General features: G+C 35.0%; 1 protein-coding gene across 3 annotated transcripts in view; it reads left to right on the top strand.

The window, feature by feature from the left end:
• LOC135083383 (uncharacterized) overlaps positions 1-13,971 on the top strand; it is a 117,426-nt gene that overhangs the window by 53,312 nt on the left and 50,143 nt on the right. For all 3 annotated transcript variants that reach the window (XM_063978122.1, XM_063978120.1, XM_063978121.1), the window contains exon 2: positions 12,408-12,472. In XM_063978122.1, coding sequence (XP_063834192.1) covers positions 12,418-12,472 — 55 coding nt within the window. In that variant the 5' untranslated portion in view covers positions 12,408-12,417. The remainder of the gene's footprint in view (positions 1-12,407; positions 12,473-13,971) is intronic.

Consider the following 13,971-nt stretch of genomic DNA (forward strand, 5'->3'; position numbering starts at 1 on the left):
GGCCAACATCTGGATTGTATGGGGAAAAATTAGTTATCAAAGGTATTTCGTAATAATTTGTATCAATGTAAAAAACGCCTTGTGGTTTTACTATTTAATAGGAACGTGTTGTCAGATAGTTTGTGGTTTCCTTTTGTATATCCCGTTTAGTGGGTTATTAAATAATTTTGAAATTATTATTTATTTTATTGTGAAGTCTGATTATAGTTAATTGCCATAATTAATACAAAGATTTGGTTATCTCCGGTTCAATAATTTGATCTTTGAAAATTATTTCGAACTCAATGACATTGGGATAACGACTTAATTAAAGGTTGTCCAAGGTTCGATCTTGCAACAGATAATTCAAAGACAATTTTATGGATATTAAACTAGCTTTGCCCGCTTTGGTAACCAACATCAGAAATCGAAGAGACGTAGGTAGGTACCTACCTATATCATTACCAATCGTCCGAATGTACTAACCAAAACGATACAGAAAACTTTTTGTTTGACCAAGTGCTTTGAAATATCAAGTGGTAGTGGTAGGGTTACTATTGGGACGTGTAAAAGTGCTTTTTAAAAGCCTATTTGCAAAAATAAATGAGTTTTATGAGTTTTTTATTTTATTTTTATGTTTCTTATGTCAACAATTATGAAGTATAACTTAGGAGATGATTTTTTCAGACAATAATTAATGAGTTGATTGAAGAGTTAGCCACTTAGGTTCTTATTGAAGCAAAAGAAAAATGTCAGTAGACAAAAAAAAAATGCAAGTCTGTGGCGGCCACCCGCATGTAAAAAGACGTAGGTGTCTGAGAATTTAATCTTGTTAATCTCCGCAATGTCGGTAATGTGCCACAGTTGACTGATTTTCGTTTTGTTAGTATTTCGTAGGTATTTCACTTATACGATAGTTATTACAACATTGATAAGAAAAAACGCCATAATTATGGAGCTTTAATAGCCCAATGTTTGTTATTCGTATGCTGTGTTGCACCACCTAACTTTGACCGTAACTTTGACGATAACCGGTGTTTTTTGTATGGAGTTTGACAGATTTTTGATGTTTGTCAAAGTTAAAGTAAGATGGTGCAACCCAGCCTTATTCAATAACCCGATGGTGTTGTAGAAACCAAGGAACGCGGGTTCGAACCCCGCCGCGCCGTTGGACTATTGACTCGTAACGCAAGCAAGCATAGCTTACTTACCACGAAAGGTTAACGGGACTATTATATATTTTGTAAGAGGCTAATGTCCGTTTTCACCATCAATCCCTAATTTTTAAGTGACCCCTATGGTAACACATAACAGAAATTATGTTATCATAGGGGTCACTTAAAAATTAGGGATTGATGGTGAAAACGGGCATTAGGCACTTATCCCGGTTATTCAAAGATGGCTAAAGGCACGATGACCTTTCTGTGGCAGATTAATTTACGCAGTCAGAGCCGCAGGCAAAACCTAGTGTACCATCTAGGTACATGAAGGTCACATCATATTATCAGAATCGGATCCGTTTGGAAAATACCTGCATAGCAACGTGACATAATATAAATGTAGGTACATGAATTAATGCTATGTATTCGTAGCACGGCAATCCGGTATTGTATCCGTTGTTTTTATGACCTCATATTAATGTACCTTAGGTTATCCTCCCTGACGCTATAACTCCAGAACGCACGAACCGATTTCCACGGTTTTGCATTCGTTGGAAAGGTCTCGGGCTCCGTGAGGTTTATAGCAAAGAAAATTCGGGAAAAGGGGGTAAAACGGGATCCACGCGTACGAAGTCGCGGGCGGCCGCTAGTTTACTTATAAAGAGGTCTTTATATTTGTGTTTGTTTTTATGGTATTTTTTTGAAAAAAGAGGTACCTACACAAATTTATTGTTCGTTTCCTCAGATTTGTAGATACTATTAAAACATCAGGTGTGATTGAGGTAAAAAAGTGACTGAGTTTCTTGCGCTGCTTCTTCTCAGCACTGGCCCATTTATTGTCCCGAAGCAGTGGTAGGGTTAATACTGGGACGTGTAAAAGTGCTTTTTAAAAGGATACTAGCAAAAAATGAAATTAAAATTAACATGTAAAATTCTTATTTCTCTCCAACTCGTCTGGCCAATGTGACGAGTCTATAGTGGAGATTAAATGACCTGATGATCATGATGATGAAACAGATTCTCGAGTGGAATCCTAGTAGATCGATAGTAGTGAGACTGAGTTTCTTGCGCTGCTTCTTCTCAGCACTGGCCCATTTATTGTCCCGAAGCAGTGGTAGGGTTAATACTGGGACGTGTAAAAGTGCTTTTTTTAAGCCTATTTACAGAAATATGAGTTTTATGAGTTTAGTTTTTTTATGATCAGCTCGATGGACTGATGACCTCTAAGAATTTGCATACTGAGTGATACGGAAGACGGAACATCAAACATTGATGTAATTATAGTATAGATTACTTCATAATCAGCAAACACCTATCAATGACAATGAGAGCAATTTAAATCTTGCCTAACTTATGACGTCACTAACTTCACTAGGGCTGTCAGTGTTTTATGTCTCTATAATGTATAAGTACGAATAAAATATGAAAATTGTAATTTTTTCCAACTAGTGTAATGCATGCTGTAAGCTGAATAATAATATTTTATTTGATATCAACATTAAATTATGAGAGAAAACCATGTTTTACCGCGACAGTAATGTTTTTGCCCTGTATCATACCTGATGGAAAATCAAAATCAAAATCATTTATTTACATAGTGGAAAGTGATGATCAGGCCGAAGCTTCACCCGGAATCCTCAACCACATTCTATTCTAATTATTATTATTGTCTCATTTGTGTAAAGATCTAAATAAATACTTAAATAAGTAAGTTAATAAGTTCGCTCAAGTCTGGACAAGTCCCAAAGGTTGGTACTTGGTAACCCTACTCACAGGGTCCCTTGCTGACTCAATCACTTCTTAGCTAAGATCTTACTTAATACGCGATTGTTACAAGCTGTAGCCACAATGTAGCTTCCTCCATTGTGAGGTAATTAGTGTTACTTTAGAGGATACAGTCGGATGTGTCACCGCAAAATTGTAAATCTCTCTCACGCGTTATTTTTTCGTTTTCGAGTTATGATTTTTTTTACAACATAAATGATTTTAGTTTACATAGTATTAATCTAAGTAATAATAGTAAAAAAAATCAGGCATGTAACTTGACTTCGCGCCACACTGACCAAAAAAGTGCCTAAGCACAAAAACAAGCATAACTCGAAAACTATCAAAAATCTCGGAACATACATGGGAGTGATTTGGATAGCCCTAGTGTAGCTCTACTACTGGGCTTCGGCTTGACAATACTTTTTGGGACACTCTGTATTTATACTTACGTATCATTCATGCTGAAATATTGCCAGTTTGTATTGGCGCGGATATACCTACAAGGGTTTACCATGCTATTTTGAAGTATTACCTACCCATATCTGTTACAGAACAATACTGTGACAATACTATTTATTATTTGGAATGTCCAATGACATATGTTTACTATAACTTTTATTACCCATACGTATTATTTGTTATTTGATTAGAATGTAGGTCTGATTTAAGTTTATTTTTTCCTGTAGGGAAATTAAATACTAACAAATACCATACAAAACAAAACTGGTGCATAAAGTAAAAACCCAACACTGTCTCAATGTAAACCATAGTGTGATACTGAATAAACATGTTTTCTTTCTTTATTTCATTACATGTAAAAAACAGATTTCGTTCGTTTTCGTTCGTTGTTTCAGCCAAATGACGTCCACTACTGGACAAAGGCCGGGACCCCCCCCTAAGGATTTCCAAAACGATCGATCCTGCTTCACTCGCATCCAGGCACCTCCCGCGATCTTCAACAGATCGTCGGTCCACCTAGTGGGGTGTCCGCAACTTTTTAAATAAAAAAGTTTTTACTTTCACATCGTAATTCACAGATTAACTTATGTTTCACCGTAACTTAGTGGTCAGAGCTATCGAGCAAAGATCGCGAGTTCAATGCCCAACTGATGCACTCAATTTGTTCTTGTAAAAAGTCACGTTTCCGACATTTTCAGCACAATTCTTGAAAGAAAATATCATAATCCTTATAATAAACATAATAAATATTGAAATCGCGTGACTAAAACTTACAGTTCAATAGAATAATTAAATCATTATTGAAATCACAACCATGAAAAAACACCGAGTCTAATTTGAGCTACATATAAACATATCGCTTAATTATTTTTAGTATTATGGTTTCTAAAGTCTTCATAAACTACAGTTACATTATATTCCATTCTACGGTATTAACTTTACAAAAACTTGCAAATAGTACCTATTTAACATAGTAGGTATAATTACATTATTCTTAATAAGATTTTAACATAATTATTATGTATTTGTGTTTAAAACTTTGTTAAGTCCTTACACTTGAGAAATACTAAAGGGTTTTTTAATGTAAAAATTACTAATAGTCCCCTTAACCCCTCGTGGTAAGCTAGCTTGTGTTAAGAGTGGGTTGTCATACATTTAGGGTGAGTTGCACCACCTTACTTTAACAGTAACTATAACAATAACCGGTGCTTTTTGCGTTTGTTAAAATCAAAATAAGATGGTGCAACTCAGGTTCAATGTCACTTTTTACGCAGTCGCTAACGCACACCTAACGTAAACTCATGGTAAGCAATGCAACAAGTACAATATCAGAATCAACAGTCTATATCGCAAGGTGTTGAATCTTAGTCAATCTTTATTAATCTACATTATACAGTTCTAAAGTTAAGGATCCGTGGCGATAACGCAAAAACCTCGTAATTTCCTTACACAGTGCTTCTGCATGCGTTGCTGTTACCGCTAGACGCCAGCCGACTGTATAAGCGATAAGACTCTCAGGGATTGGGGTTCCGTGGGTTTTACCACAATAGTATAGGTTCTTTCATAGTTCCTACTTCATCATAAGTGCCACTAGTGGTCTAAACTTAATAAAAAAAACGTATTTGATTGATTTACTATACCACCACCTACACTTGTGTTTTCTCATTAATAATTTTTCTCTACAAAAAAAAAGGTAGACATTTTTAAATATTATAGGTTATTTCGTGGTTTCTACCCTAGTTCAAGTATCAACCCACCAAAAGATGAACTTTTCTCTAAAATAAAAAAAAATATATTATCCAATAGTGAGAAAAAACATTGTTTATTAGTCAATAAATGAACGATACTGTTAACCACAAACACGGTTACTTAAACTTCACTGTTGCATAAGAAATAGATATTAAATTAAGTATCTAATTTAGGACTTTGTTTTAAACATAAACGAATACAAATTTAAATATCTACTTCCTACTACGAAACGTGAATTCATTTCATTCATAGTTCATTCTCTGAATGTTGATAGCTCATTTGCGTATGTCAAAATTCCGTAGTTGAATAAATGCATTTTTATTGTGCTAAATCATTTTCCTCCTTTGCCATACTGACGTGAAGGTTTTTAAAATTCAAATATCTGAAAATATTTAGAACTCAAAGGTGACTGACTGACTGACTGACATAGTGATCTATCAACGCACAGTCCAAACCACTGGACAGATCGGGCTAAAATTTGACATGCAGGTAAATGTTTTGACGTAGGCATCCGCTAAGAAAGGATTTTACGAAAATCCACTCCTAAGGGGGTAAAACGGGATCCACGCGTACGAAGTCGCGGGCGGCCGCTAGTCCATACATAAATCTACATCTTTCTTAAATAAATAAATCATATTCCGTTTACCGTATCCAATTTTTTGCAACAAAACAAGAACAATCCATACCACGTTAAAATTAACGAGCTGATGATTTCTAGAAACGGTTCAGCAAAAAATTTCAAAGACATTAACACCGTTTGAATTCACAAAGTAAACAAGCATTTGCATTAATAAATAAACAACTGATACGGAACCAATGGCATGCATTCGACACGTGGCTGACGTTTTTCCTAGTGTATCCCTCTGCGGACCACTGGGCACAGTTATAACTTAGCCACGGGTGAACTAACTATGTAGTTAATAAGAGTATTTTAATGATGTCTATAAGAACTGAATTGCTAATATTATAAATGCGAAAATAGCTCTGTCTGTTTGTAACGTTAACCACTTTAGAAAGATATATTGAGGTTGAGTTGCACCATTTTACTTTGACTTTAACAAACGTCAAAAATCTGTCAAACTCCATACAAAAGGCACCGATTATTGTCATAGCTACCGTTAAAATTAGTTGGTGCAACTCAACCTAAGTAACTTTAGTTGCCAAAAAACTTTTATAGTTGGACAAGACTGAAGTGTCCCGCATAATGACATTTACAGGAAGGCGTTACTATCAATACCAGTAATAATAATACCTATGTAGTTCCGATTTTTACCACATTGGACAACACCGAAGTGACATTTACGCTGCTATAAATACTGGGTTATTAATTAGTTCCGATATTTGTCACGAGACGTTTCAGAAAAAAGGTTGACGTTGTATTCCTATGACATGATTTGAAATAAAGTCCCACTATTGGGACTAAAAGACTGGCGAAACCGCGAGAGAGGCGAGTTTGTAGGACGTGATTTTAAAAATTGAAAGCTACCTTATTCCGAGTGATATTATCTATAATTAATTATACATTATCTTTCTAAAAGTAAAGCCGGGGGCAGAAGCTTTAGTAAGCTTTATAAGCTTTTAAGTGAGAAATAATTTCCGATCTGGATGCACTGTGTAACTACATTGCGTGTTAACTCCCTAATTGCTTATTCTATGTGTCTTATTTCTTTTAAAGTTAAATAATATTTTTAATGGAGTCATTAAATTATAGTGGTATAAAAACGGTACTGCAAGTTAAATACTGCATCTTATTTAGTTGTGTTAGGTGTTATTTTGCAACAAAATACCTACAGACTGTCTCAAATTAGTACGTCACACTGTCACTGGAGCTATATGGGTTAAATCGCATTGAACAAGCTTAATTGTGTCTATAGAAAAGTTTCATGAGTTTTGAGATAATGATCAATTTTAGTTATTTTTTAATTGGACATTTTGATGCATCTAAATATACAGTTACTCGCTTATTGAGTCATGCTCATTAGCATGCTTAAGTCAAACGTGCTCGAACAGTTTGAAATGAGCATGCTTATAACAATGTTTCGATACACATGGTACCTAGCAATTGCTCAATAGTGGCATGTTTTCATGCTAGTGTAACTGTACCTTTAGGTCCATTAGAGTGAGGTGCTAATATTAGGACACCTGTATACAAGTCTAACGTGTTGTCCTTGTCGTAGTACATCAAAAAGTTCTAGAAAGGTATGTCAAAGGTCATGCGTTGGCCTCGACAGTGACATTGGTGATATTCCCGAAAGCGATGGTGCGTGACGACAAATGACGCATTGTTTTGGGCTGACCACTTGCGATGCCGCACGCTTGGTCACTGGTGGCCGCCAAAAATGGCCGCCATATAGCAGTGATGAGATGATTGATACTTGTAGGGTTTCCATTCTCACTGAGAATACTCACGCACACGTCATAAGTTAGTCAGAAAAAAATAACTTTCCCACTCGTGGACTGATTTATCAGCTGTTACAATTTGTATGTTAAAGTGAAATTTTTATGATTTAGTACGGGACAAACGAGTACATAAACTTGTAGAGTTTGAAAACCAGAATCAGCCTTTCAGATTGTGGTTTTATTACCTTACTTATAATATAATACCGTCAGTATTTACAAAAAAAAGTATTTAAGTATGTTTATATCCGTCGTCTAGTACCCATAGTACAAGCTTTGCTTAGTTTGGGACTAGAGGCGCAGTGTAAAATGTCCAAGGATATTTATTTACTTATTATCATAGTTGCCATCATAAAGTCAGTTAGTCTCAAAAGGACGACCTTTTCTATTTACTAAGAGTAAATGAAGGAATTTGGCATATATCCACTTATCGGCTGCGTTTTTCGTTTAACGTTGCTAGGAGTAGCCCCGAAACTACTACCTCAGCTCAGCTCAGTGTTTTACCTTTTTCATGACACGACCCCCTAGTATGAAAAAATATTTTGCGACCCCCCGACCGCTTGTTTTTTTGATGCATTTTACAATGTTATAAAGATGTTGTTGGGACCGAATACTTCAATCCATACACCATAATTATGTGCATTTGCATAATTATATTTGGGATAAATCGTATCGTAATCGTAGCCAAACTCAAGTGGGAAAAAACATCCCATTTCGAAACGTGTCAGTATGAAGCCAGCTTTGAAATGGGATTTTTCCCTACTTCTTAGCCAGCTACGAAAGTCTACGAAATGGTCCAAAATCTACCTTTATAAATTTATTGTTTTTTTTTTTTACTGAGATGGTTTTTGTGACCTCTCGCGACCGCTACAGAGGCGTCGCGACCCACAGGTTGAAAAACACTGCCCACAATAGGCTTAGCTTAACCTCTATGGTATTGTGGCGGCTACTGGCGGCATAGTGTGCGGCAGCGCTCAATGACTCGTTATATTCAGCTATCTACTTAATTGACATTGGCTGTTTGGCTATCTTGCCATTGATAGAGTCTATTTTTGCCACACTTAATCATAAAAGTTTTTGGTAAAAACCAAAGTATGAACAACACAAAAATATCTATTAATTCTTCAGTAAATGTCTCTAACTGAAACGCTCGCTACTTTAATGAGACCCAAATCCAAAATAGTAAAACCTACTTATTGAAATTAGTTCTAAAATAAATGCATAGTCTACAGTTGCAGACAACATAGACAAATAAAAATTTACTTACTTACTTTACTACTTACTTACTTACCTTAGTCACTTTGCCAAGTATTAATTTCAGTTCTTATCGACGAAAACCTTGTTTGGTCCGTGAAGCTATCGCAAAATTAAATCTGTCGTTTTAAAAGTAAAATTACACGTTTATATTCTAAGGCAAATGTAAGTAGTTGAGAATATTCCATGCTTATTTGCCTATCAAAATTCATCACTCACCATGAATGAAGTTACATCACCATCATTACCGCAATGTCACACATTTGACGGCGCACGCGCCGATCAGCTGATTACGGTTGGGCACTCATGGTAAATAACGTCATTGACACACATTCGAGCGATGTGACGCGCGGCCATATTCAGGAAAATGACATAAAGTCGATGAGATATTGTTTTTAATAATATTTTTTTGGAATAGTTTTTTTTACAATGTCTACCGCATTTTCAGAGTTTCTGGCCAGTGTTCTAAAATGGAATACCGCAAAATTGTTATTTTTATTTTTTTAATGTGGTGAACTCACTATTTTACAAATCATTACATTTACTTACCTCCTACTCTGGAGGGGTTAACAAAAAAATATATTACCTAAAAAATATTAAAAATACGGACCTACTCTACTTACTATAATTTTAAACACAAATAAGTGCTTAAGTTTAATTGCACATTAAAAATCATTACACGCAATAATCTTTTTGCAATATTTTTATAGTTGTTTCGTGAGTTGTTGCGACCCAGATTCTATTGTAACAAAAAGGTCGTATAGTTTTCAGGACAGTGTTAATAATTTCGACATTGAATATTCAAAGCCAAAGATGTGTCCCTAATTTCGGCAATATGAGTAAAAATGAGCAGTTTTAAAACAACTATTATTATTAAAATTGATTCCAGATGGAACTTAAGTAAGAAAAATAACTTTGTGACATGATTAGTGTACATTTATATTTGTTACTCATTTATTTTTGCAAATACCTACTTAGGCTTTTAAAAAGTTCTATTACACGTCCCAGTAACCCTACCACTGCTTCTGGACAAATATGGGCCAGTGCTGAGAAGAAGCAGCGCAAGAAACTCAGTCACTATTGTCGGTCTCCTATTCAAGGGTATAGTAAGTAATAAATAGGATTTAATCAATTAGGTACCATAGTCAAAAAAACATACGATTCCAAGATTCATTAGTGCAATCAAACGCCAGCAGTTCAATAAATCTGAAACCATGGTTTTAAACACGATGAGTTATTAAGAAAAAAAAATATTTATTTACGTTATTTGTTTGTTATGTCTTGGCCTAAATTATACTAACGTTGACAAACATTCAGAATACGTCTGCCATTCTGAGGTCATTCAACGTGTTTGTGAATGACAGACTGCATCTTAATCATGTTATTTACCATTAGAGATCCTTATACAAATAGTTGAACCTTTAAAACAAACTTACAATAGGTTTACAAAAGCAAAACGTTTGTCAGATAAGTTTTAGATTGAGAAAAAAATTAAGTAGGTACAGTCACTTCATCATATCAGACTAATGCATTTTATTGCAAAATCGCTCCTAACACATTGTCTACTCCTAACACTTATTCACTTCAGCCACAGGACGTCCACTGCTGAACATAGGCCTCCCCTAATGACTTCCACATCGCCCGATTGGTAGCGGCCTGCATCCAGCGCCTTCCTGCTACCTTTATGAGGTCGTCGGATCGTCATTTGTTTTATAAGTTATTTCAAATAAAAAATGAAATTTATTTATAGCCAGTGTCCACGTAACAGATAAATAATGATACCTACTTTTAAAATTAGGTCATTGAACTTTTGAAGCTCTTTGTAACATTCTTATCGAAACTGAAATGTTTTACCGAACTTTTTAGCGCAGCAATCTAATGATAAAGCCTTAATTTCTCGTTAAAAGTTGTTTCTTAATGACTTTAACATTATTTTGAGAGAACACTCAGACAAGTTTCGTGTGTCAGTTTTTAGGAGGGTTAAATAAATACGTGGAAAAATCTCTGGATACGTATTAAGTTTGAAATATATGAAAGACACAGACAAGACGCCTCTAGGTGCACCATAGAGACGATTTTTTTAAAATACACTTATTATGTACTAGCGGCCGCCCGCGACTTCGTACGCGTGGATCCCGTTTTACCCCCTTCATCTATTCCGCTGTTTAGATTTTTCATACAAAAGGATTTTCCCGCTAATTCCCGTTCCCGTGGGAATTTCGGGAATTCCTTTCTTAGTGCACCTCTACGGTACTTACCTAAGCTACGTCCCTTCCAAATTTCAAGTGCCTACGTTTAGCCGTTTAGGCTGTGCGTTGATATGTCAGTCAGTCAGTTTCTCCTTTTATATGTATATTTAGAAGATGTGTAAGGTATACCAATGATGGTACCTAGGTCACTCTACAAACAAATTTTAGAGTAACTCGTATCACATCATAAAAAGAACGGAAAATCTGTAAGCCTTGACTTGGCACAATAGTTGAAATAAAGTTCCTAACTCCTGTAGTAAAATTCCATGCACCAGTCACTACGCATAGTATTTGCAATTACTTCAATAAGTACTTTGCATTAACACTTTCATTCAATTCAATATTTTTCTTCAGCATAATATTTATGAAATAGCACACTAATGCCCCTTTCTCACCAAAAATCCATAATTTTTAAGTGGCCCCTGGTAACAATTAACAGGAGTTTTGTTTTCATAGGGGTCACTTAAAAATTAGGAATTGATGGTAAAAACGGCCATAAGGCTTATAACTTCATAGGAGTAAGATTACTTCTTATCGTTAACTAACGAAGTTGACAAAAAACCGGTATGTAGGCTTTGCTTGCTAAAATATGCATATTATTATTATGCAATTTAGGTAATCATAGACATCATACATATTTCCTATATTATCTAATCCAAGTCGTATAATGTTAGTTCTTAGTTAATATTTATCGATGTCCTCGATTTTTTCAAAGTTTCGTCAATTTGCTATAATATCGCTAATTGCTATGTTGTATAACAACGAGTTGTAATCTGTGTTATGTTTGTTCTAATGACTAAACATTAACCCCCTAACTAATAAAACTTACACACTCGTTGAACAGTGTTTTAAAGTGACGTTTAGTATGGAAATGTCATTTTAAAACATTGTTCAACAACAGTGTAACTTTTTATTAGTAAGGGGGTAAATGTTTAGTAAAAAAAATCTAGTCTGTATGTCTAGCAGAATACAAAAAAAAACTGGCTTAAAAGGGTTTGCACCCAGAGCCGTGAAAAACTATATTAAAAAAAAACACTGACCGAATTTACTTTAAAATAATGTGAAAATTAAAAAAAATGGCGTTCCTCATTTGAATTTGCTTGAACTTGACATAACTTGACGAACTTTTTCGCTTGTCTTGTTTTTTTACTATATGATTGTTTTTAATCTATCTGGTGTTAGTGGACAGCTCTACGACATATTTTGTCCAAATTTTGGAATATTTCTATTCTCTATCTCTCTCAGTTATTACTGCAGGCATTAGACAGATATTGATAGAATTAGGGACCGGACTTTTGGGAGTAGCACCTCCATAGTGAGGGTTGAGTTTTAAGTTCAAAACTGTTAGAGCCAAAATACCTATGTTTTTAATTATTTTTTATTTTTGTTTCAGAATCACCAACATGGGAACTAGCAGGAAAGACTTTGTTTTGGCGGTGGTCGTAGCAGTTATTATGGGTAAGTAAATATATCTAAGAGGAACTTTGTTTGTCTTTACTGTATGTTCCACGCTTATACCATTGAACTAATTACGCACCTAAATGAAGCGTTTAATGCCCGTTTTAAGTGACCCCTATGGTAAAACATAACAGAAATTTTGTTTATATGGGTCACTTCTAAACTAGGGATTGATGGTGAAAACGGGCATAAAAAAGCTACTATTGCAAGAATAAATCTTACAGGGGTAACAAAACTTTTTCAAGTTTAGGTTCTAAAAAAAACTTTAAATTGCAATATTACTACACAGCTTAATATTTATCTTTTAGTGACATCACCGGCTCATCTTGAGACTAATTAAAACAAAAAGAATCCGCTCTGTTGTAATAAATTAACACTTTTTTGCTGTTACCTACTCGTTTTAGAGATCCTTTATAAGATGCAAAGTATTGTTAAACATGTCTTTGTAGCCTTTTTCTTGAAGATAGTCATATATTTTTAACCGACTCCAAAAAATGAGGAGGTTCTATGTTCGACTGTATGTATTTTTTTATGTATGTTGACCGATTACTCCGTCAATTGTTTATGGATCGATTTTTTTGTCTCTATTAAAGTTAGAGCTTGTAAAGTTAGGCTGAGTTGCACCACCTAACTTTGACCGTAACTATAAGGTTAACCGGTGTTTTTTTGTATGGAGTTTTGCGTTAGTTTGTCAAAGCTAGAGTAAGATGGTGCAACCAAGCCTTAAGAAGCTTGGCTCTACATGAGATCTGATAACTTTTTGTCAATAACAGTGCAGTCATATTATTATGGTCTCATCGTGTCAAAATTTTAGATGACAATGTTTTTGATGGATTTTTTTTACATGATTCAAACTATTTTAACTGATTTCCATGAATTAGTCTGTTTGTATTTTTGTACGGAACTTTTCTCGAAGTACGGGCCAGAAGACGTATGTGGCGTGGGCAGGTCTCCTACTAGGTGGACCGACGATCTGGTGAAGGTAGCGAGAAGAACCTGGATGCGCAGCGCAGGACTGGTTGTTATGGAAAGCCTTGGGGGAGGCCTTTGTCCAGCAGTGGACGTCATTTAGCTTAAACGAACGAACGGAACTTTTAAACTGTACAGCAATTTTTTTACATTTTCATATTCATAGCCATAAATATTGCGAAAAGGATGTTAATGTTTTTTATCGAATACATTGTGATGACCATCATCAGTGCGTGTGTATATTTCACATGTTTTTATTGATGAGCTTGGGAGTAGTTTTTGTTGGTATAGGTTCAAGGTTGTTATTTAATTAATTTGATTCCGGAATTAAATGTAATATAATTTTATCCTCAATCTTATAATATTTAGACCTTAGATCAGTCAACAGTAAATCAGATTATACGAGTCCCTGCAGACTACATACTTTTTGTCAGCCGATAGTTTCTTCTGCTTCTAATTACTAGGTAGGTAATGAGGAATCGTCCGAACAAAATCGGTGTAACGGGCAAAGTTTCTTACATGTAGGTATT

This window comes from Ostrinia nubilalis, chromosome 23 (genome assembly GCF_963855985.1).
Source record: "Ostrinia nubilalis chromosome 23, ilOstNubi1.1, whole genome shotgun sequence".
Lineage (NCBI taxonomy): Eukaryota > Metazoa > Arthropoda > Insecta > Lepidoptera > Crambidae > Ostrinia > Ostrinia nubilalis.